General features: G+C 36.5%; 1 protein-coding gene across 1 annotated transcript in view; it reads left to right on the forward strand.

Annotated features, from left to right (window-relative positions):
• cysu (Curly Su) overlaps window positions 1-24,887 on the forward strand; it is a 207,826-nt gene that overhangs the window by 119,303 nt on the left and 63,636 nt on the right. The window contains exons 3-4 of the mRNA XM_069836400.1: window positions 16,470-16,546; window positions 23,977-24,070. Of these exons, the coding sequence (XP_069692501.1) occupies window positions 16,470-16,546; window positions 23,977-24,070 (171 nt within the window). The remainder of the gene's footprint in view (window positions 1-16,469; window positions 16,547-23,976; window positions 24,071-24,887) is intronic.

The following is a 24,887-nucleotide window of genomic DNA, read 5'->3' on the forward strand; positions in this document are numbered from 1 at the left end:
TTTTTAGATGAGACTCCCCCAGTACACGACATTGAATTATCGGAATTCTTGCCTTCCATATTTTTTGTCATCATTTTTATAGAAAATGATCGAAATTCTATTTTCTGCAATTATAATTAGCTGCGAAATGATAATAATTATGCATCTCGTTCTTAGCAAAGATGATCACAGTTACAGCATCTCTGGATTTAGTACATAACGATCCGCGAAAGCGTTCCAAGAACTTCCAGTCCAGTTTCAATCCCAAAGCAGATGCTCAACTAGCGCATGCGCATAAGATGGTACAGGAACCGTACATGAACTGATCCATGAACCGCTTGTTGGAACGAACCTAATGTGGCACCGGCGTCGTGCTGACCAGACATTCAACAGCCAGGATCAGTCGACATCTCCTCTGAGAGAAAGAAAATCGATGTAACTACAATAAATGGTCTCTCTTGGTCATTCAGCCAAAGGAATGTCCGGACACGGGAGTTCTTCGATAATAGAAAATCATGTTTGGAAAAGTTGCTACTTCTCCAAATCAAAGCTTCTCAATACTGTCACATTTCGTTCCACTGAAGCGGCGATTTTCTCTCGCCGTTTTAACAGTCATATTTATTCGTCTGTATTATTAATACTGAAGGAAGTTAAGGTATCACGAGAAGCTCTCTGCTTATTATTCCATCCATGATGCAACACTCTACTTTCCTAGGGCCTGGTTGGGTTTTTTCCGAGGTTTTCCCCAACCGTAAGGCGAATGTCAGGAAATCCATAGTGAATCCTTGGCCTTATCTCGCCAAATACCATCTCGTTATCACCAATCCCATTGACGGTAAATAACCGAGTAGTTGATACAGTGTCGTTAAATAACCAGCGAAGAAACAGTCTAATTGTGGTGTACAGGACAGCACGATGGGTTGTTAAATGTTATGGTTTATTTAACGACGCTCGAAACTGCAGAGGTTATATCAGCGTCGCCGGATGTGCCGGAATTTTGTCCCGCAGGAGTTCTTTTACATGCCAGTAAATCTACTGACATGAGCCTGTTGCATTTAAGCACACTAAATGACATCGACCTGGCCCGGGATCGAACCCGCAACCTTGGGCATAGAAGGCCAGCGCTATACCAGATCGACACGATGGGTTGTTCTCGGAGTTGTGCCGTTTTCGTAAGCTTAACAAATCTTATTTCAATAACACTCCTATTTTGCCCCACCTTCCCCTCATTTCGAAAAGTTGTGCCCCATTCTTCAAACCGTTAACCCTAATGCTGCTGGTGGAGGAGGGGGGGGGGGGAATTGCTAGCTGTATTGGTGTTATTTGTGTAATATATGTAATTGTTGAACTGAAGAAGCAAGATTTTACGTAGTTGTAGATTAATATCTCAAGTATATCATGGCATGGATTTATAATTTGTATGAATTATTAAATCTGCCTACAATATTTATTTATAATGCGGGCAATTTTTGCCCCCTCCCAGACATATACACAAATTGTGAAAGTGAGTGAAAAAAAAAAAACTCTTGAAAATTAAAAAATTTATTACTTAGATTTTCAGTTTTGCTATTTGTGGTCTGCAATAGCATTTTTCTTTATGCTTAGTACACAAAAGTCTGAGGTGGTATTCACAGACATTTCGCAGCACGCGCTACGAGCGTACTAAGCTAGCCCCGGCTATCCACTGGTTACTAGTACAGAATTCATATCATATCCTATCGCTAACACTGGCTTATGAATACGAAAAACGCTGATCATCCACCGAAAACCCGCGCTAAAAATGTCTATGAATACGGCCCTGGAAGTTTAAATACCCTAATTATTAGTCTAATGAAAATGTACATTTCTCATATAGGCTAGACTATGTTCATAAAGTCTTATATTTATGTTTTTTATAATGTTTCTATATAGAAATTGTGTAGTAAATTGGAGCAACAGTAACAAATATAAATGACACTCGGGAGGAAATTAAACGCAGAATAAATATGGGAAATGCCTGTTATTATTCAGTTATCATCCAGTCTGCTGTCCAAAAATCTGAAAGTTAGAATTTATAAAACAGTTATATTACCGGTTGTTCTGTATGGTTGTGAAACTTGGACTCTCACTCTGAGAGAGGAACATAGGTTCAGGGTGTTTGAGAATAAGGTGCTAAGGAAAATATTTGGGGCTAAGCGGGATGAAGTTACAGGAGAATGGAGAAAGTTACACAACACAGAACTGCACGCATTGTATTCTTCACCTGACATAATTAGGAACATAAAATCGAGACGTTTGAGATGGGCAGGGCATGTAGCACATATGGGCGAATCCAGAAATGCATATAGAGTGTTAGTTGGGAGACCGGAGGGAAAAAGACCTTTAGGGAGGCCGAGACGTAGATGGGAGGATAATATTAAAATGGATTTGAGGGAGGTGGGGTATGATGATAGAGACTGGATTAATCTTGCACAGGATCGGGACCGCTGGCGGGCTTATGTGAGGGCGGCAATGAACCTTCAGGTTCCTTAAAAGCCATTTGTAAGTAAGTAAGTAGTAACATAGTAAAGTAATTTCTACTCCTTTAAAAAACGAAAAGAAAACGCGGCAATTTTTGCTGCCTCCCTTAGGAACCCACGTGACATATCGCACCTTAGTTAGCTAGGGTTAATGGAAACCAAAAGGAAAAAAGGCCGGGTGCAGCGAGCGAGCGACTGTACAGCTTGTATCTACAACACTTTGGAAGGACAAGAAAATGGAAAAATATAACAACTCCTTCGTTGGGAATGTGCACTCTAACACAATGGCCTTCATTTAGCTGAGATAATAAAAGCTAAATGTATATTAAAAGAAAAATTGATAATAAATAATAAAGGTAACAATTTATGCCCAAAAATGTTTCAGTTGTTAAGTGAGAAATCTACAATTTTGAAATATGAACTCAAAAGGATGATAGCTGGACACAGCAAACAAGAAATTCGCTTTAGTGACGACCGAGTAAAGTCACTGCTTGAGCAATGAGAGGCGAAGCGAACAACATGATACAGTAATGTGCATTTCAATCACTCACCCAATCAGAACAATGTTCTCAAGTCGTAAAACATAAAATATACCGTATAAATAAATCAGTTTGTATACATTTATCTCAGCCCGTAAGCAGCCATGTCAACTGATGCCCACAGGAGCAAGCGCGCTTTAGAGCCCAGGAGAATCTGAGCGCTTTACAGCTGAAAGGAAAGAGACAGACGAAAGAGGTGGTATATGCCGCTTGGTCGAGCTATATTCAGGGATGACCAGCACTGATTCAATAGATAAAGGGAAGAGAACTTATTAAAACTGTATCCATGTTAATTTTTAGATTTGCCTGAGAAGTATAAGTGCATTATAAGAATGTAAGTTTTAATTTTAATGCTCATTTTTCACAAGTTTGATTTTTTATTCAAAAGAAATATTTTCTCAACTTTTCGTATAGAAAAGTGAAATTTTCAGGTAGGCCTATTTATTTAGCAGCCTTACAGAATGTTTTCGTAAATCTAATATACCGTATATACGTATTACTGAAGATAGTGTATTGAAAATTCTGAAAATATTCGCATGGAAATTGTTTGTAAGGAAATGAATTAACAAAGCAACTACTGTTACATCATAAGCAAAAGATACGTGCCCATGTGTTGTAAAAATGTCAGCTCTGTAGCTTCAGCAGATTTCGAGAAAATAACTTAATATTCTGATGATAGGAAGTTGCTCACAAATATCACCTTAAAAGCATAATGCGATAAGAGTTTTGTTATGTAATATTAGTTTCGCTTAAAACAGATACAGTACCTACGTAACTAATATTGTTTTGATTAGTTTATTGATTACTTTTGTAAGGCTAAAGATACCATCAATATAAATTCCAATTTATCATGTCATACTCAATCTCTTTCTTTGAAATATCACTTTCTTTATGAATGATGTGTTTCATCCACTTAATACAGTATAATATTATACTACTATGGAATTTAAGTGAATATTCCTTCTTAACTCTTTATTATGTTACACACAAGTGCAATATTAAGAAATCAGTGTTAGTACTTTTGTTTTACAGACAATATAGATAATATGAAACAGAAAGAAGCAATATAAAAATAACGACATAAAATTTCACGTTCCGTTTGAAGTTTGTGCACCACTGTTTTCTTAATCCAACAGGTTGCTTATTCCTCTTTCCATACTTAGCGCTTGCTGCCCGCGCACGACGTCAAGGTCAGAAAAATGCGCTTGCTTTGACATCACTGCCGTAAGATGTTACCACAAGACAAACAAATCTGAAAACACGGCTCTGAATACGTCCTCCCCCAACTTTGTACTGGGAGATAAGGAGCTGTCCAACTTGTACGGAGATAAAATGCCAAGAATTTTATGGGTAAGAGATGGAAATTACGTAGCCTACAATTCGGTCACCTGGACGCTCTGTCATCGTAATTCAGGCAGCAGATCGCTTGAGCCACGTGAATGCGCAATGAAGTGAAAGCCGAACACTTCGCTGACTGCAAGAAGAGCGGCCCAGCGAGAAGATCATAGCCTACTTGTCTGAAACTAGTTTACACATGCTTTCTTGTATTCCGCAACGATTCACTTCTTCATCATGATATTCATGTTTACAGTACATTTTCTTGAACTATCCGACAAAATACACAAAGTGTGTCCTTTAAGTCACTGTGGGGTTTTAAATTATAATATAACTGTAGCGAAACACGAAAGAGATGTAAAAGAGCCCCTATATGAGGGAATAATTCTCCAAGCTTTTGCTGTGTACAGACTGAAGTTCGATACGGACGCCTTTGGTAGCCCGGCAGGCATCTAAGCGGTACTCTGATTTCTACAGTAGAACATCAGGAGTGAAGAATGTGACAAATTTTTCGATTCGTTTTGATGCCTAGTGTCAAGCAGAGGTCTGCATCGGACGTTTTCGCTCGAGCGCCAAGTAGTTCATAGCATAATCCGATAGGTAGCGCACATGCATGATGGGTAAAATTGTCACGAGCGATAAATCCTCGAACGGTATAATCCGAGCGTTAGATATTCGTTCTTGTTACAGTGATGAACTGTGTAGTAACATCATAGATGTTTATCATTTCAAAACTTTGCAGTGTTTAACTAACCTCTCCATAGTACAACTACAAAACTTGCTTTAAAATGTAATATAAATGTTGTAGGTAAATGTTTCTTTTTTCCCACACACAGGATTGATTTTGATTTTGCCACATCTGACAGATGTTATTGGATGTAAATGTAATTATTATAAACGGAGAACACAATCACGATAATGCAAGAACTGTATCAAGTTTTCTAGTAATAATAATAATAATAATAATAATAATAATAATAATCTCTAATAAATAATTGGTGTATCAATCTTTGCGTCTGTAACAGTTGTGCAGCATGATTATTCGTTTTATTATATTTTCTGTGACGTTATCTCTGTACTAATATTGTTATTAATCTACTGCTATATCAATAATATTTTGTAAAACGTTTCTACATTGTCGCAGTATATAGGCGGAACACTAGGTATGGACCTATCATATTATATATATGGTAAATCAAATATTGAATAATTATTAATTAGCAATAATAACTGTATATCGAAGTTTTTCATACTATTTTATTTATAACTTCATGTTCCTGTTTTTGTACGTTCCATTGACTGTTCCATTAAACGTTTATCATAAACGCAGAAAATAAAGCCTTATTTTTACCGTGTGAGCAAAACATATGTGTATCTTATCTGTCGCCTTCCATACAAGATAAGACATGTCGGTGAGATGACCTTGTACTGTGCTTCTATTTATTACGAGCGTATCACGACCGATCGTATCTCACTCGAGGGTGCGACACTCGACCGAGTTCAAGCGAGCGATTTAACTCCAATGCAGCACTCTGATTGTGAACTCTACACTCTGCTTGACATAATCCTACATGAGAAAGTTTAAAGCAATGAAATGCGGAGAGCGTGATGGCCACGGTTTCCATCCATCCCTACCGATTTATGTACAGTACTGTATGTGGAACTGTTGCATATAGAAAATCTGAACCATGTCAGGAAAGTACGAAGGTACACTATATTGCTGAAAGGTTACACTGGTGTGGAGAACTCGGATTCTCATAAGTCTCGTAGAACATGATAAGTGGTCTTAACACTGAACTCTACGCGATTTAAGAACTTACTGGTCGTCAATGTTCATCTCATAAAACGAAATCGTATCTTTTAGATGTCATCTGGGTGGAGTGAAGTTTCTTCAAAGCAACTAGAACATAGTCCTGCCCCAACCTAACAATAATACGAGAATATAATTATTACGATTCTTCTTCAGGCTACCATTGTCGTGAAAGAAGAAATTCGGGTGCTGACTGAATATGGTATAGGCTACACAAGCTGGGAGGTGCGGGCTCTCTTATTTCACAAATGTCATTCCGTCAAATTTCATTCCCACTTAATTCAACTTCCGTGAGCGCCGGGATTCTGGTATCCGTTACCTATCTGGTGATCGTTAGAAACTTCAGTCATGGGCTGAAAAGTCCCTACGAAGTATCTGCTGAAAGGGCACTGTAAAACATAACATCTGTACGCTCAATATACGTTTTTCAACTAGTGACATTTCTACACACAAAATTACGTCATTACTGAACTACTGCTGGTGCGTCAAAGCAATATCTGCAGTCAATTTTATTGCATCTCATTTCCGGGTTGTGCCAAACATATAATTATAGTGTTTTTAGTATTACTCAGATGTGCAACTCGACCTACCGGTTTTGAAAATAGCAGTGGACCGTCGACCTTGCGAAGGGAGTGGTCTGAATGTGCCGACAGAGGAGTTCCTTGCTCCAGGCCTCAGAGGTCTAGACCCCGCGCGACCTTCGCCAGCGCTTTGCCTTTCAGTTCTTCAGATTCCAACAATAAAATCGAACGTGATCACGTCATGAGGCAATTATCACTTCTGCACAAAACTGTTTCCGGTCAGTGAATATTTATGTGCATAGCTGTCAGGAATTACGTAAAGTATTAGCTAACTCAGTGTGAGATGGAAGGGCGTCACTAAACACTAACCTTCAGATACGTGGCTCCCCACACTTTCCAGTTTGACATAACCCGTTGCGTTCCTGCACATTATCTCAAAATTGATTTTCTTCGTCCTCCAACGTACCTAGCGAACCGGTCTTTGTCTACGTTGTTCGCCATGCTGAGGACGTAGTGGCCAGTCCTCCAAGACAGAGATTCATTTTCTTCGCCCTCAGATGTAAACTTACCTAGTGTATACTGTATTTTATTTCATGGAGTGCAGTTTCATAGAAAGGACTTTGCCGACAGACCTTCTACTGCCCACTACTAATTGGTTGTCATAAATAAATGTCTTCCTTACTGCAACGGAAATCTTATCTTCTCCTGTCAGTAACCAATCACAACCCTCGTTCAGAAGAATTGACAGGCTCCCGTCAAATCCACGTGGAGGCAGAGTTGCCGCATCCTTTCCTAATTCCAAGAATCCCGTCAGTCTCACTGTCTCATTTCGAGGGTCACCAGGATTGTGGCAACTGTGCAATGTTGGGACGAAGGGACAGGATGGAATTGTCAGAGGTGTTTGTGTTGGAAGTCATAAATCTTTAAGTGGGTGTTCAAAGGAGACACCGAACTGGACTCCTTGAAATAAAATGGAGTATAGCCGTCGTTGTTCGTCATGATAAGCGCAAAGTGGGCCAGTCTTTGATGACAGAGATTCATTTTCTTCGTCTCCGCAGGAATTTCGTCTGGATTTCAGATCCGTTTTGTTTCGAATTGAAATAAAATTGATATCAGCTTCTTGTATTAAATTATTCGATTAAAATACAGTATACAGAGTGATTCATAATTCCTTTTACACCTTTCTAGGGGTTGCAGAGAAGACTTAGTAGATAAAGTTTTGATGAGCAACCCATGTCCGGAAACTTATCTTTTCGATGTTACAATAATGACGAGATCAAAATATCAAATGTCCCAGCAGTTTTTCCTCCGACTCTAAAAGAGTCTCATAAACAAGATTCCTCATGTGACCTCACGCGAAAAAGTCAAGAGTACTTAAATCCGGCGATCGTGGTGGCCAAGCAATTGACAACATCTCGGTTTTCTCGGCAAACGTGTAATCAGCCACACTATACACTGTACCGTATTCAGTGACGTGAACGTTAAAGCAGTACATTTTTAGTAGGTTATTTTACGACGCTTTATCAACATCTTAGGCTATTTAGCGTCTGAATGAGATGAAGGTGACAATGCCGGTGAAGTGAGTCCAAGGTCCAACACCGAAAGTTACCCAGCACTTGCTCATATTGGGTTGAGGGAAAATCCCGGAAAAACCCTCAACCAGGTGACTTGTCCCGACCGGGAATCGAACCCGGGCCACCTGGTTTCGCGGCTAGACGCGCTAACCGTTACTCCACATATGTGGACATAGCAGTACATAAGATTGTAAACAGAAGACGCGTTTCATCTACTTGGGCTGCCTACCGTGAAGCGGTAGATTTGAAATGTACAAAGATTCATTCAAGTGAACTTCTATCATTCATAAAAATGTCATTATTCTCTCTAAGCACTCTGTTCAATTTTTCGACTCATCTCCTCTTTACTGATAGGCCTAATGTTTAATTTCCTTGCTGCCAACATTCGCGACTAGAAAGCAAAATATTTTTTTCGAAATTCACCAAAAAACTTCGTACTAAACAACTGCTATCATAAGCTGGACGATTGCTTGGTGAAGTTGCACAAAGTAATAGACTTTCAATAACGATAATAATTCAACAAACGATCATATCACTCGCAGTTTATGAAGTGAGCAACAGTAAACCACGCATCACCATTATGATACTGATTTTTGCATACATTTATTTTCGTCTTATTGCCAAAGTTAAATTACAAAAATAATTTGGGCGTTTTTGAAAGAACTACAATTTACAGGTAAGTGCGAATAAGATAGTTTATAATGTAATTCGATTTAAATTTTCAAAAACTGATGCCTCAGAAACAGCTCCCGATCATCTACGTGATCTTTAGTTGATCGTTACATGCGCTGATCAGTGACGTGCGCTATCATCCATTGCTGTAAATAAACCATCTCTAAAATTCATCTCTTTTTTCACTGCGCGGTTAATAAACCATCTCTAAAATTCATCTCTTTTTTTCACTGCGCGGTAAATAAACCATCTCTAAAATTCATCTCTTTTTTCACTGCGCGGTAAATAAACCATCTCTAAAATTCATCTCTTTTTTTCACTGCGCGGTAAATAAACCATCTCTAAAATTCATCTCTTTTTTTCACTGCGCGGTAAATAAACCATCTCTAAAATTCATCTCTTTTTTCACTGCGCGGTTAATAAACCATCTCTAAAATTCATCTCTTTTTTTCACTGAGCGGTAAATAAACCATCTCTAAAATTCATCTCTTTTTTTCACTGCGCGGTAAATAAACCATCTCTAAAATTCATCTCTTTTTTCACTGCGCGGTAAATAAACCATCTCTAAAATTCATCTCTTTTTTCACTGCGCGGTTAATAAACCATCTCTAAAATTCATCTCTTTTTTTCACTGCGCGGTAAATAAACCATCTCTAAAATTCATCTCTTTTTTTCACTGCGCGGTAAATAAACCATCTCTAAAATTCATCTCTTTTTTCACTGCGCGGTAAATAAACCATCTCTAAAATTAATCTCTTTTTTCACTGCGCAGTAAATAAACCATCTCTAAAATTCATCTCTTTTTTTCACTGCGCGGTAAATAAACCATCTCTAAAATTCATCTCTTTTTTCACTGCGCAGTAAATAAACCATCTCTAAAATTCATCTCTTTTTTCACTGCGCAGTAAATAAACCATCTCTAAAATTCATCTCTTTTTTCACTGCGCGGTAAATAAACCATCTCTAAAATTCATCTCTTCTTTCACTGACTTGTGCTCCAATGCGGTGTGGAAGGTAAATCTCTTTCATTCCCCACGCCGGAAATCGAAGCACTGACCACTTGCGTACGCTATCCACAGAGCCAAGGCGTCGTTTGGGCAGCCCTGAGTATTAGAAAGTGATGTATCTATCCAGTTGCAGCCCGCTCTTCGTACGAGCAGGAACTCGCCAGCCGCTCTGATTGATTATGGCTTATTTCACACTCGGAGCTTTCACGGTGCGGGCATCTCGGGAATCCAGGCCAGAGCGCCAGTAGAATCCTCGGAAACAACGTAACATGGTGCAGGTACCCTAGAGTTCCGACCTATGTTAAACTAAGTGGTCAGGATCGGCAGTTGGTTCTGACGAATTTCAGCATACTTACTTACTACTGGCTTTTAAGAAACCCGGAGGTTCATTGCCGCTCTCACGTAAGCCCGCCATTGGTCCCTATCCTGAGCAAGATTAATCCATTCTCTATCATCATACCCCACCTCCCTGAAATCCATTTTAATATTATCTTCCCACCTACGTCTCGGCCTTCCCAAAGGTCTTCTTCCCTCCGGCCTCCCAACTAACACTCTATATGCATTTCTGGATTCGCCCATACGTGCTACATGCCCTGCCCATCTCAAACATCTGGATTTAATGTTTCTAATTATGTCAGGTGAAGAATACAATGCGTGCAGTTCTGCGTTGTGTAACTTTCTCCATTCTCCTGTAACTTCATCCCTCTTAGCCCCAAATATTTTCCTAAGCACCTTATTCTCGAACACCTTTAACCTATGTTCCTCTCTCAAAGTGAGAGTCCAAGTTTTACAACCATAAAGACCAACCGGTAATATAACTGTTTTATAAATTCTAACTTTCAGATTTTTTGACAGCAGACTGGATGATAAAAGCTTCTCAACCGAATAATAACAGGCATTTCCCATATTTATTCTGTGTTTAATTTTCTCCCGAGTATCATTTATATTTGTTACTATTGCTCCAAGATATTTGAACTTCTCCACCTCTTCAAAAGATAAATGTCCAATTTTTATATTTCCATTTCGTACAATATTCTCGTCACGAGACATAATCATATACTTTGTCTTTTCGGGATTTACTTCCAAACCTATCTCTTTACTTGCTTCCAGTAAAATTCCCGTGTTTTCCCTAATCGTTTGTGGATTTTCTCCTAACATATTCACGTCATCCGCATAGACAAGCAGCTGATGTAACCCGTTCAATTCCAAACCCTCTCTGTTATCCTGAACTTTCTTAATGGCTACTCTAGAGAAAAGTTAAAAAGTGAATGTGATAGTGCATCTCCTTGCTTTAGCCCACAGTGAATTGGAAACGCATCTGACAGAAACTGACCTATACGAACTCTGCTGTAAGTTTCACTGAGACACATTTTAATTAATCGAACTAGTTTCTTGGGAATACCAAATTCAATAAGAATATCATATAAAACTACTCTCTTAACCGAGTCATATGCCTTTTTGAAATCTGTGAATAACTGATTCACTGTACCCTTATACTCCCATTTTTTCTCCATTATCTGTCGAATACAAAATATCTGGTCAGCATGCTGTTCTAAAGTGCCTTTAAGGTTAAGAAACATCAATATAGGTTAGGTTATGTACCGGTGGCTAGGGGCGAGTTAGGGACGACCCTTTACACGTCGGCCATACTGAGGCCATATTTATGAGATGAATGAGGATGAGGTGTACCAGCCTACCGGCCGCATGACCCTCCCCTCCTCATACCGCCAAGGTAACTGAGCAGCACAGGATCCATTCCAACGGCCCTTTCAAGGTGTCGAAGGGCCCTTGGAAGTGCTCTTAAGGGATGAATCCTGGCGGAAGACTGGGAACTCAGGAACGGTTGAGGGGAGGACGCCCCCCTCCCCCGTAGGTAACTGCGTCTTGACCTGAATACGTCTATGAAATGAGTTGAAGAAGATGAGTGATATGAAACCTAAATTCTTTTTTTATACGAGAGGGGAAGAGAAATGGACCATGGCAATGAAAATTCCAACCTGGCATTTTCCTAACGCGTAAAAACCACAGTCAGGTTGGTCGGTCCACGGACCTCCCAATGTTACTTCCCTCCCGGAATAAGCCATGTACTAAAGCTGTAGTCTGTTTGTTTATCAATCTTTACTATAAACGAAGTCCCTCACACTTCCAATCTTTAAAAAGTACCCCAGTAATAAAAATATCATAAATACTAGTAATAGGCCTAAGCCTATGTGTAACAACAATTATGAAACCAACTCTTGCACAGTCATTCACGTACTAATCATATTTTGTATAAATGCAAGGCGCAGGGATCAACGTAATGAATACCAAGACGTAAAATATGAAATTGATAAAGATGTGATTTTATTTTTAAAAAAATACAGGAAAAATGCTTCAGTAATAATTGTTAATTTAAAACTGCATAAAATTAAGTTCAGAGCTTTGCAGAAACACTACAGGGTGTTACAAATTAATTGAACAGTTAGTTGGTTAAGAAAAATTTTATTTGATGAAAATTCTGAAGTAATGTGATACATTCTTGGTTTAAGAATACTGAGTCATTAGATGGCTGCCTGGAGAGTTTTGTAATAGTAATATGCGTTACAAGAGCGGTATGTTGAAGTTTTCATGTTCGAGGAAAAGTTTGAAAAAGCGAAACGTAGTTGAGCTTTTTTAATTTCCGAGAATTGAAAGAAAACATACCTCTCGTGTATCGTACATTATTTTGTGCGAAGATCGTTTATTACATACCTGAAAGAGGAATTTATAATTAGTTGCAATGAAATCTCCATCTTGGTTTCTGTTCAATGAGGGCATTTTTGCAAAATAAAAATATCTATCTTCAACATTGTTGCTTTAAAATGTTTTCTGTATTTACTATACTCCAACAGGCCGTGATATACATCTGTCTTTTTTTCCCCCCAGTCTATGATGAGTCTGGAATCTTGTTGATTTTTTCACGGCTTCCTTAATGTTACTTGCATCACGAATGCAGTAACTTTAGTGGAGTTGTAGAGTTTACTTAATTTTTGCAAATATTTAAAAACAATAATTAACAGTACAATTTAGGTGAAATTGCAGTGGTAAGTTTCCAATTTATAATTATTACTATATTGAACGTCTCTAAAAATAATATGTTAAAAGCCTAAAGCAGTAAAATCAATATGTCACTTAAGCGGTAAGAAGAGGGAAATTGTTATGTGTGCTAGGTTGGGAATACTGAATGTGGAATTTTAGACTTTCCGCGGATTGGTTTTGTGCGGAAACCGAGCAAATACGCACGATCTCGCACAAAATATAATGTTTCAAACTTTAGTACCTCAGTACTATTAAAGATACCGGTAATTAAATGAAACTTTGCCACAATATAAAGCAATTGAAGACATTATTACAAAAACAACCCTTGTCAAAATTGCTATTTTTCAGAACAATAAAAAATAAAAGGATAAACATGTCAGCTATTCCCGTTCAACTGGTGTTTTATCCTTGTGTGTATTGCACTGGACATGGGCCGTGTTTGGAGTCTATAAACATTTAAAATAGTAGCAAATGTGTCCTTAACTCAATTTCATTAAGAATGATTGGGCTGTTTTTGTAATAATGTCTTCAATTTAAAAATCATTTAATGCATAAGTAAGCAATAATTTTTTTATAGGTTTATTTAAGAAAAAATACTTTTTCAGTGGCTGAATTCTGATTTCTTTTTTTTTTTTGCGCACGTTTTGGTGTACTTTTCTTAGATAGTCTTCTGTTTGATCTATGACTAACATTTTTATATTTTGTGGTAAACAGCATTCCTGACAAATTAAACCCATAATTTCATCAAATAGATATATAATATTTTAAGGAAAAAATAATTATAATATGCTGTTCAGGAACTGTTAACATGTTGTAAAAAAAATAGTAATTTTAAAATAAAAAACTAAATAACAGTTATTCATAATTTTAGCTACAAATGGTAGAATTTATTGTTAATAATGCGCAGTAAAACTTTCGCTGCGGTATGTCGAGAGAAAATTGTATCTAAATTTGTGCAAACAAAAAAAAAATCAGAATTCAGCCCTTGAGAGAAAATGTTTTCATAAATAAACCTATTAACAAATTATTGCTTATGTTTTCAAATTGATTATAGCATACGGCTTATGGCTTCCTGTGTCCCAAGGTTTTGGAGAGGCAGTCCTTGACCTATGCAAACTGTATCAGTCGTGAGCTGGCTTTCACTGGCCACGCCCGCGTTCTGTCAGTCAGTGCCTTCAAACAGGCGAGAACTCTTCCCGAAAAAAAAATCCTTCAAATCCCCCATACTCCGGAATATGAGCTCACACAGCCATTTCAACGCTACCAAGACCTGGGATCGAACATACGCTAAGGTTGTTCTCTCCCCCAACTTCAAATGTTGTGAAATATTCAGCAAAGACAATGTGACAAGAATCTCTTTTATGTAGGGGGCCATAAAATGTAAACACTGAAGACGTTGATGTACGAAGGTACTAATAAATAGCTAATAAGAAAAGTAGAATGGTAAATAAGATGGCACTTCGTCAAGATACTGCTTGTTCTTCGTGTATTTTGATTCACAGCAGATACATCACCCGTTCAAACAACACATTTTATATACTATAAAACAAATCATTTTTCAAGTCATTTCAAGCCTGCATCGCATTATGATTTTTACATGTTTAATTAATCCTGGTAGATTTCACACTTCCTAAACACAACATAGTCCATGGGATTTATATGTGACTATTACACTCTTACTACGTCATACTACTTTTGACCAATAAAACGGTACGAAAGGACGTATTTCAACCAATCATGGCTGCTTATCGCACAATTTTATCGCATCCCTAGTATTTGTTTAATTTTATCGCGTCCCTAGCATTTGTTTCTTTGTTTGCCAACATTTGAAACTGCGCTGGTCTGGACGTCAAAAAAAAAAAAAAAATATATATATATATATATATATATATAAAATTGCAAACCACTCCAGTCGATGCACAGCAGTTTCAAATATGACTCGCATTGGCATTCAAGAACAATAATTAATCAAAATCACTGATCACACCTATGCATCTTCTGAAATCCGATTTACAAATAAATGAAGAGCACCATTCGGAAATCCTGAATAAGTTGAATACACCATGTAGGCCTAAATCAACGAGTTCCACTTCTATTACGCACACGTCCAATATAACATCAATTGAACCACCAACCACATTCAAATTTGAAAATTGTACATTCAATAATTATTCCTTTTAAAATTATTCATGTTTATTTTTTATGTCATCGTCGTTAATTAAAACTTTTCTAATACTTGTGTATATTAGTTAGGTTATGTTATAGCTTCTGCTATATGATATTATGGATAGTCACGTATCAGAGATTGTTTAATATTAAGATTTATTGAAAATCATCTGTCAAGTGACGTTGATTACTGGGATTCGGATAATTGAAGTGGAATGTTGCATTTTAATAAAAATGAAACTGAATCAACAAAGCCTTCTTGACTAGTAACATTGCCATCGTGTATAATTGATTGAGAACTTCTCGACGAGAAGACATTGCTCACTACTGCCATCTAGCATGCATCTAGCGTAATATTTGTAATGTTGAGATGGTACAATAATACATTTGAAGACAGTTGTATTTTCGTAAGTCAATTAATATTTTATTGTACTGGAGTACTTCGTTACTTCTAATCTTTATATACTTTCTTCTAATCGTGTAATAGTCAATTAAATCCCACTCGAGTTTTGATTTTCTCTAGATAAATCAAAACGTCTAGTGAGATTACTGTTGATAATTTCACACATGGCTGAAATGAAACATCCATCATTATTAAGAAATGACTTGGACTCTTGTGGTTCCTCCGATATTGGGTGATGCACCTTTATTTCCATGCTTTCAACCTTTAAAAATATAACTAATTAAATAGTGCATCAAACAGGTAACGAATTACTAGATACAGTTTCAATTTGGGGGAGGGAAAAGAAAACACACTGTATAACGCAACCTCGGCAGCAAGCTATTAAGTTAGCTGAATCAACCCGAGGAGGTTAATCTAGAGAAAAGGGCAATTTATGAACCAACTAGCCCTTATTACAAAACATCATATAAACTCAGGGATATAGAAGTCATCGGATTAATGGTGGGCGCTAGAGGGACCATAACAAAACAATTTGTGTCTTTCTGTCATAAATTTGGAGTCCCAACAACAACAATTTAGGAAATTTCTATGATAGCTTTGAAGGGTTCTCTGCAGATTTTACGGCGACACTTGTGTTGCAATTCAAACTGAATTTTCTCATTCTGTTTTTATCTGCATTTTTTATTTTCTGCAAATTTTCATTATTGTGAAATATTATCTAGTGTAAATTATAGTTTATTGTAAACAAATTTCTTGTAAGAAATTTTTAATGTCATCTTAAATGTTACTGTTTAACATTCTTTGTGTTTGGCAACCTCACCAAGTTGAGGAAGATTGAATATTAAACTATTAAATTAATAAAGTTGGAAATACATAATTTATTAGCTTATTTGTGTTGTTTGTTTCAGTGGGTACGGCGGCCAACACACGTGCATCACGTACGACGCCATAAACCAGGCGTACATCCAGGCGAGGAAGCGAATAAGTGAGTACTACACTTCAGACTAACTATTAAAACACGAGTTCCGAAGAAATTTATGTTAGAAACTACATATCGTACCTGATCTGTAACCGAAATAAAAAATATATATATATACGCCCATATATAATTTTTAAACATGCACAAAGAAACATTTGAATTCACCAGATTTAATCCATAAGGCCCGTAACACACTTGCAGAGTTTTCGCCAGCGAGAAATGTGTTGCGAGAAAATTAAAAAATTGATAACATGGATTCAAACGGACGTCCACACACTGGAAGAGATTCTCGTTCGAGGCAAAAAAACCTCGCGCAAGTTTCTCGCTGGAATCTGTAGTTCAGCGAATTTTCTTGACACATTTATCAAAGATGTTTGACATTTATACTCTTTATGACGATTGAATGTAGAAAAAGATATCACAGCTGGGGATGAATTGTATTGTTTTTATTTGAAAATGAGGAAAGATGGCTGATAATTGCAGTCAGAAACTTATCGAACTTGTACGATGTCACCCGTAGGCCTATTTATATGATACACGGGATGAAAACTATAAAAACACGAAACTTAAAGAAGAAATCTGGAGACAAATATCAATCTGAAAATAAATAGGGCTACATTTTATTTTGATGAGATTTAATAGTACTGATTAAACATTTGAAATAATGTATCTATATGTCTTAACAGTTTACGTAATTTTAATCAGAATATAGCAAAGAATTCTCTATCATATCATGAATGGCAAAAAAAAACTGTGTTCCATTGAACCTGAAATAACGCCTAAACGTATCATCATTCAAATCGAAACCAGTGTCCAAAACTCGCCCTTATTTTCGTAAGATACAATGTGATTTTCAGATATTTCTGGCTTTAATTTTAGGCCTACTTCTTCTTTTCACTAACAAAATATGTTCATGTAACTCCATTTCCTCATCATCTGAATACTCAGATTCAACAAAGCGTTCGTACGTAATTTGTAAAGTACGACAATATACTTACAGGTTATATATTTAAGTATGACAATATACGTAAATACATAATCTATAATATTTCTCCCAACGAGTCATTACTATAATCAGAAAAATGCTTTCTGCATGAAGGCAGTGCATAGATGATCATAGCGAGGTGTGATCTGTGATAGCGAGAACTCGCCAAGTGTGTGGAGGAAGGCTCTTCGCCTCTTTCTCGCAACACATTTCTCGCTAGCGAAAACTCTTCAAGTGTGTTACGGGCCAAATACAGAAAGTTCATATTATCTAGAAAGACAAAAATTCACATTTCATAATCACAACACATAGTACAAGTGCAATGCAACATGACCAGTATGAAGACCTTAGGAATGGGTTCTTATTGTCGCATTCGTAATTTAATCTCAGTGCTTGCAGTCTCAAAGTTTATAACTATCCCTTTAATAAAATAACTGCAAGTTTTAATTAAATAAATATACTTGTATGTATTTATTTACACTGCAAGTGGGCAAGCACCCGGTGGCAGTGGTATATACAATATTAACAATACACAGTTAAAATGATCAGCAATACACAATAAAATTTACAATACATAATACAATTTACAACACATATACAATTTTATACACAATACAATAAGAATACACAATACAATTTAACACAATAATAATAAAACATAAAATAAAACCCTAATTTTACAAAACAACCTACATAATTATGTATAGGTCCTACATAAGTTTCAATAGTCTTTCACTTTACTCTCATCTCATTCCCTGTAGTGGCACTATGACGCATTTCACTGACGCTTTAGCACACATTTCACTGACACTCTGTAACACATTTCACTGACACTATAGAACACATTTCATTGACGCTATAAATTATCACTGATCGGAACTATTCACTGCACTGTAAAACCATAACTTCACTGATACAACAGTTCAAATAAGTCAAATAATTGCATTCTTATGCATACTTATAAACAGAATTACATTTAAACTAAACATTTCTAGTCTAAGGCCCTCTTACACGCTATTTTTAAATAATTTACAATTCAAACCAAGGAAGTAAACTCGTCAGGCTAGATAAATACATGTCACCTTAAAAAATTAAATGTTGAATGTCACCTTAATTTTAATTTTCACTTTATACACAACTCTTTAAATTATTCTTGAATCTCCTTAAGGAAGGACAGCCCTCAAAGACCGCTGCAGGTAGGTCATTCCAATCATTTATAGTTCTATTTAAAAATGAGAATTTACCTACATCCGTTTTCTGTTTCCTACATTTGATTTTAAAATCATGATCGTTCCTACCATAGTACGTTGGCTTTTCTAACCGAGCCGTTATGTCTACCCATGCTTTCTGACCTAGATGTGCTCTATACAATGATGTTATTCTAGTTTTCCTACGTCTGTTTTCCAAAGTTTCCCATTTAAGTTCTTTTATCGTATCGTTCCCATCTTCTCTTTTACCTTTAACAAATTTAGCTGCCCTATACTGGATTCTTTCTAAGGAATTTATCTGATATATTCTATAGGGATCCCAACACGTAGTTCCGTATTCCATTAACGGTCGCACTAATGTTAGATATGCTATTTCCCTCGATTTGGGGCTAGCCTTTCTCAAGATTCTCATAATAAAGTGAAGTGCCCTCCATGCTTTGCCTGTAACATTATCAACATGCTCTCCCCAAGAAAGTTTGGAGTTTAAATACACTCCTAGGTATTTACAACATCGTTCTTGCGGAATTACAACACCACTGAATTCGTAATTAAGACTAGTTTCCTCTCGGGTTTTACAAAATGTTATAGATTTACTTTTAGAACCGTTTATTTTCATCCTATGCTTTAACGCCCAGTTGTAAATGTTATTGAAGTCTGTTTGAATAGCATCTACATCTGAATTATTTCTAGCTTTATAATTTAGCATAAATGTACTATAATGGAAAACGCGAACACTGTGTTTCAAATTACAGTAACTGTGTCACTGCAGTATTCTGCACACTTATCTTTCCGATGTAATCTTTATTTTCACTTATTAATTGCTTGTTCTGCAACTGTGGACATCAAGCATGTGGAACAATAGTGTGAGTAAGAGAAATCGTGTGTATGTAGCTGATAACGGTTGTCACATCACATGGCAAAGATCGTGGATCATCTTCTGTACTGGCTTACAGGAAGGGAGGAGAACAGTGTCCCGATCTGTATCTCTATCACATGCATTCCTACAAACAATCTGTATTTGGCACATCCAAATAGTCCGCGGATTGTTTCTTTTCTGACAGTAATCTGTGAAACACGTGGTATATCATATGGCCTTCGAACTCACTGGGAAAACACAAATCTACGCGAAAAATTGACAGTCGTGAAAATAAAATCAATATTCTGAGTAGTAAAGTAGAAGTCCATCGCTGTAGAGTAACGGATAGTATGTCTGGCTGTGAAACGGGCGGGCCCAGGTTCAGTAAGTAAGTAATTAAGATGCGAGTATGATTATGAAACGAGCGTGAGTTTCATAATGTTCATACGAGCGTCTTAATTACCATTATAAGCGAGATGCACACGAGTAATTTTTGTTCGACCATCATTAAATGTCTAAGCTTTGAGTTTTTACGAATATCTTGCCTTGTTACTTTGCTGATAATGAAATGGTGACCATGAGTGTCTTTTCAGAGTGTTCGCGAGTAATGCAACAGATGGCACGCACGGAACATTTTTGCATATTTATTTATCTCTTGTAGGCCTTTGGTTTGACGATTTTAACCTCAAAGAAACACACATTAAAACACAGGAAATTAATGCAATTTGTTAGAATATTAAATTTAATATGAAGAGAATTTATTTCATTTTAAATACATGTTGCTGATTGTGCAGTTTGTGCCTGCCATTTTGGATTGCTGCTTTCAAGGCCTGTGGGTTGTTGCGCGAACGATATTAATCAATATCGATAATTTTTAGTTGGAAATCGATAGTTGAAATAATATGATGAATGGCAGTACTTTAATGTATGTGATTAAGGTACAGTTATGTCACATGTAATGACCGTATTGTAGTATGGCGACTTAAGATTGTGGACAGTGAAATAGTTTAACTAGGCTCAAGTCGCCGTGACTGCGTATAAATCTAGCGCACAGAGGCCTGAGTCACAGATTCAGTCACTCGCTCGTAATGCCACCTCATTAATAGCTGGGGCAAGGCCGTCCCAAGGCTTGCGCAGGCCTAAATAGCTGAGGCCACACCTTATTGCAATTATATTTGCGAAAATATTAATATCGGTAGTGCTAGGTCAAGTGCCGTTAGAAAGGTTGCGATGAGGAATATAAGAACTTGAATTTAATCAGTTCTACAGAATTACATTGCATTAAACGGAACTCCTAAATAGATGTCTTTAATTTATAAAAGTACTAGCCGTACCCGTGCGCTCCGCTGCACCTGCTAGAAATAAATAAGAAGTAATTACATAATTAAAATAGGACATTTGATCCAGGGAACATTCGTGTTTGATAGAAGGATAAATCGTTTAATATGTTACTTAATTTAAATTGTATTTAAATCATTAAATTGCGGTCATTTTGGTCCAGAGAGCAATCATTTGGTGCAATGACAATTCCTTTAACATGTTTCTTAATTGTTATTACATGCAACCATAGTTTAATGAAGATTGACAAATCATTTAGTTTTAATGTGTATACTTTATATTACTTGCTATATGTTTCAGAAGTTACTGTAATAACATTGTAGAATTATGTCCATCTAGAGAAACTACACTTTCCAATGGTGAAATAATAATTAAACAATTAATTAGCTTTCGATTGTTGTTGTCCAAGGCCCCTTATAGATGAAGTCATTTGTTTTTATTTCAGTACAGCGCCTTAGATGGCGTTGTTATTGTAATTTTAAAACTCATTTATCTCATTAATATCAGTCCTGTCAAACTTTTGTATAGAATAAAACTTATCGGAAATTATTTTTAAAGAAACTTTTGTTATGTAACATTTTTCATCAAAATTAATAATAAGGGAGATATTTCGATTTATTTAATTCAAGCCCCCTTATAACCCCCCTTTTAAATAAAGTATTTTGAATGCCATGTAGCCTAAAATCTAAGTTACAACGAATTTAATTTATATTCCAATTGTCATATAAATCGGTTCAGCCATTATCGCGTGAAAAGGTAACAAACTTTCAGACAGACACACAGACATACAAACAAAAATGTCAAAAAAGCGATTTTCGGTTTCAGGATGGTTAATTATACATGTTACCACCAATTATTTTTGGAAAATCGAAAATTACCAGAAAAATTTTGGCTACAGATTTATTATTAGTATAGATAACACTGAATCAGTTGTAGAAAGTTATATAGTTGTTTATTTAAAAAGAAAAACAATTTTAATACACAAAGATGAATTTTCAAGAAATTAAAACAACTGATCAGGAGCCAAATCCACAAAGGTATGGAGTTCTACATTACGGTTTACTGGTGAAAGTTGTGAAGTATGGAGTTGCATCTTTCCGTTACACGAGAGAATTCACGTGTCTTGTACATTACCAATAAATCGCTACAATTAATATCATCTCAATAAACATACTATGTCATAACATGAAACAACTGTTCAGCTCCATATTTCATTCGTCGAATTTCGTTATGTTTGTCTCCTTGATCGTAATTAGGTTGTACAGCAGAGATTCTTAGTACTGTAATATTTCTATGAATTTCATTATCCTGTAATGTTATTTATTTTAGTTTACTTCTTCAACAATGAAAAATGATCATATCCTTCCGCGTTCTCTGCATATGCTCCGCGATAGTTTGCCATATTATCCAATAATAACGATCTTCACCCGCCAAACTTAATTATTACGGAATTCTAAACACTGCAAACAAAATTTAAAACAGTGTCAAAGGAGACGAAATTGTTTCTTTTGAAGGAAACAGAAGAAAGAAATGATATTCTAGACCACATAATATGTATCGAAATACTTCATCTTAATATTATGAAAATATAAATCTATTTAAATAGCACTAGTATTGTATCAGTTTCCTTTCATTGGTAGAGAATACTTGACAATTCACTGGTAAGTTACAAGTACTAGTACTTTTGTGGAACACAATCGTGAAAGTCCATTAGTAATTTGTAAGTATGAAGTAGTACAGTAGAGTTGTAGAAAACTCTTTTGTGGAACAGAAACTCCAGTATTTGTAGTACTTAGTAGAGACTTTATTTCTAAAGTACAAGACCATAACTTTGTGGAATAGGCCCCTGGATCAATATTAACGGATGATGTGTAAAATGTATTTTATATTTTGATGACAAAAACACACACACACGCACGCACACACACACAAAGTCAACTCTGGATATAGTGAACATTCGGCTATAGCAGCCGTGGCGAAAATGTAATCGTGCGCCGAGCCACGGTGTAACCTGCAACGTGCATAGCGCCTATGGAGGAAGGCGGACACCCGAAGGGGAAGTGAAGCAACTGTCTGATTTATTAACGGATTTTCATTTTCCTTACGTCAAGCACTTAAATTTAATTATATACAGTAGGCCTATAAGGTTACAAACTAATGTTTAGTACGTCTAACGAAGAAAGAAATAAACAAGAAAACATGGAACACATTATCACAACCTAAAATTAACTGTCTTCAGAATGTCTCTGCGACATAGTTTCAAAATCAGGAATTATGTCACTTACTGCCAGTCGTAGTTGATCACGAAGATATTTGTCTGTCAGTCGTGATCTAAATTTGGTTTTTACTATTTTCATTGTTGAAAATAATTTTTCACAAAGTAAGTTGTAGCGAACATGGCTTCAACAGAGCAAGCGAAAGAACGAAGCTTAGGATATTTATTTTTTGTCAAAGATTTGAAAAGTACAACATTTGTCAAGACCTTACATCTAGCTTTCATTTGACATCACATTGTAAATCAGTGAGTTCAAATTGAAGAGCTAACCGCATTATTCGTACATCTGCTGAAAAAGGATCGACGTACAGAGATGATGATGATGATAATAATAATAATAATAATAATAATAATAATAATAATAATAACAATAATAATTAACCGCTTAATGTTTCATCAGTAACATGTAGCATAACGCCGTTTTATGTTATACAACCGTTTTCCTCGTAATACTTGTGAACAAATCATAAATTTAATATTCTCATCATATTGGCAGCAAAAAAATAGGTCCTCCCATCCTACTTGAAACTTTCGTTTTTGTAGAGGTACATGGTTTCGAGAGAGAAATTGCGACGATACGCCACTCGCAGGTCAGAGACAAATGGAACGGAGTTTGACTCTAGTGAGTGAGAGGGTGCGGATTGGGGGAGGTAGGAAGCAAGACAAATGCACAGCTATCATTGCGAGCCACAATGTGCTCGTGAGTCACATTTTCGCCACGGCTGTAGTTCTCTAAAAGCTACCAAATACAATAACGTGTCTCTGTGTTTGCAGATGTGGCCCAGCCCAAGACGCCGATGTGGAAGACAGAAGAGATCGCCACAGTGGGAGAGTTGCTGTTGGATATTTCCATCAATCTCGCCAAAACGTAAGAAACAACGATCGATCCTCAGGCACGTCTAACAAAAGACTCGGGGAGGAGCGAATTTCTAAAACAGCCATCCGGGGTCCGAATGTTAAACCGATAGTCTATAGGCAAAATCGTAAAAAAAAGTATTTTATGCTCGACCATGCCGAAATGTAGTAATTATACACCTGGTAGCAGCCCTTTAATGGACCTCATTAAAGTACACCTATTCATTAAAATTCAGGTGTTCCACCAATCAGAAAACACTATTGTACCAATATGAAAGCGCAAGTATCGATTATTCTCGGATATGCAATCGAAACACAACTAGCGAAACGTCACGGAGGCTGGAAATCCAATACTGTCGCAGAAGGTTATGTTCTGTTACTATAATAATTAGCGTTAATTGTAAATAATATTCAAATAAATTCAATTTGTCATCTCGTTTTTCAATGTCTAAATCAATTTCAAGGTTATATCAAGATTAATGTTTATTTTACTCTCTAGATTGTATCAAGGTCAATGACATTTGTTGCTCGGAAAAAATCAATACTTTCGCGTCTGCGCACATCTCACAATTTACGAGATATTGCACAAGGTCAGTTCCGCTCCCCAGTCAGATAAGAATAACATGAATACTTATGAATAATTTCAAGTTAGAAATATGGTCGAGCATAAAAAGTCGTATGAAACTTGACTATAATAGTAATTAAGACGCTCGTATGAAAATTATGAAACTCGCTTGCGCGCGTTTCATAAACATACTCGCGTCTTAATTACTACCATTATAGGCTCGTTGCATAATGTACTATAAAAAACAATATTGCTTATTAATTCC

The sequence above is a fragment of the Periplaneta americana genome, chromosome 9 (assembly GCF_040183065.1).
Source record: "Periplaneta americana isolate PAMFEO1 chromosome 9, P.americana_PAMFEO1_priV1, whole genome shotgun sequence".
Taxonomy (NCBI): Eukaryota; Metazoa; Arthropoda; class Insecta; order Blattodea; family Blattidae; genus Periplaneta; species Periplaneta americana.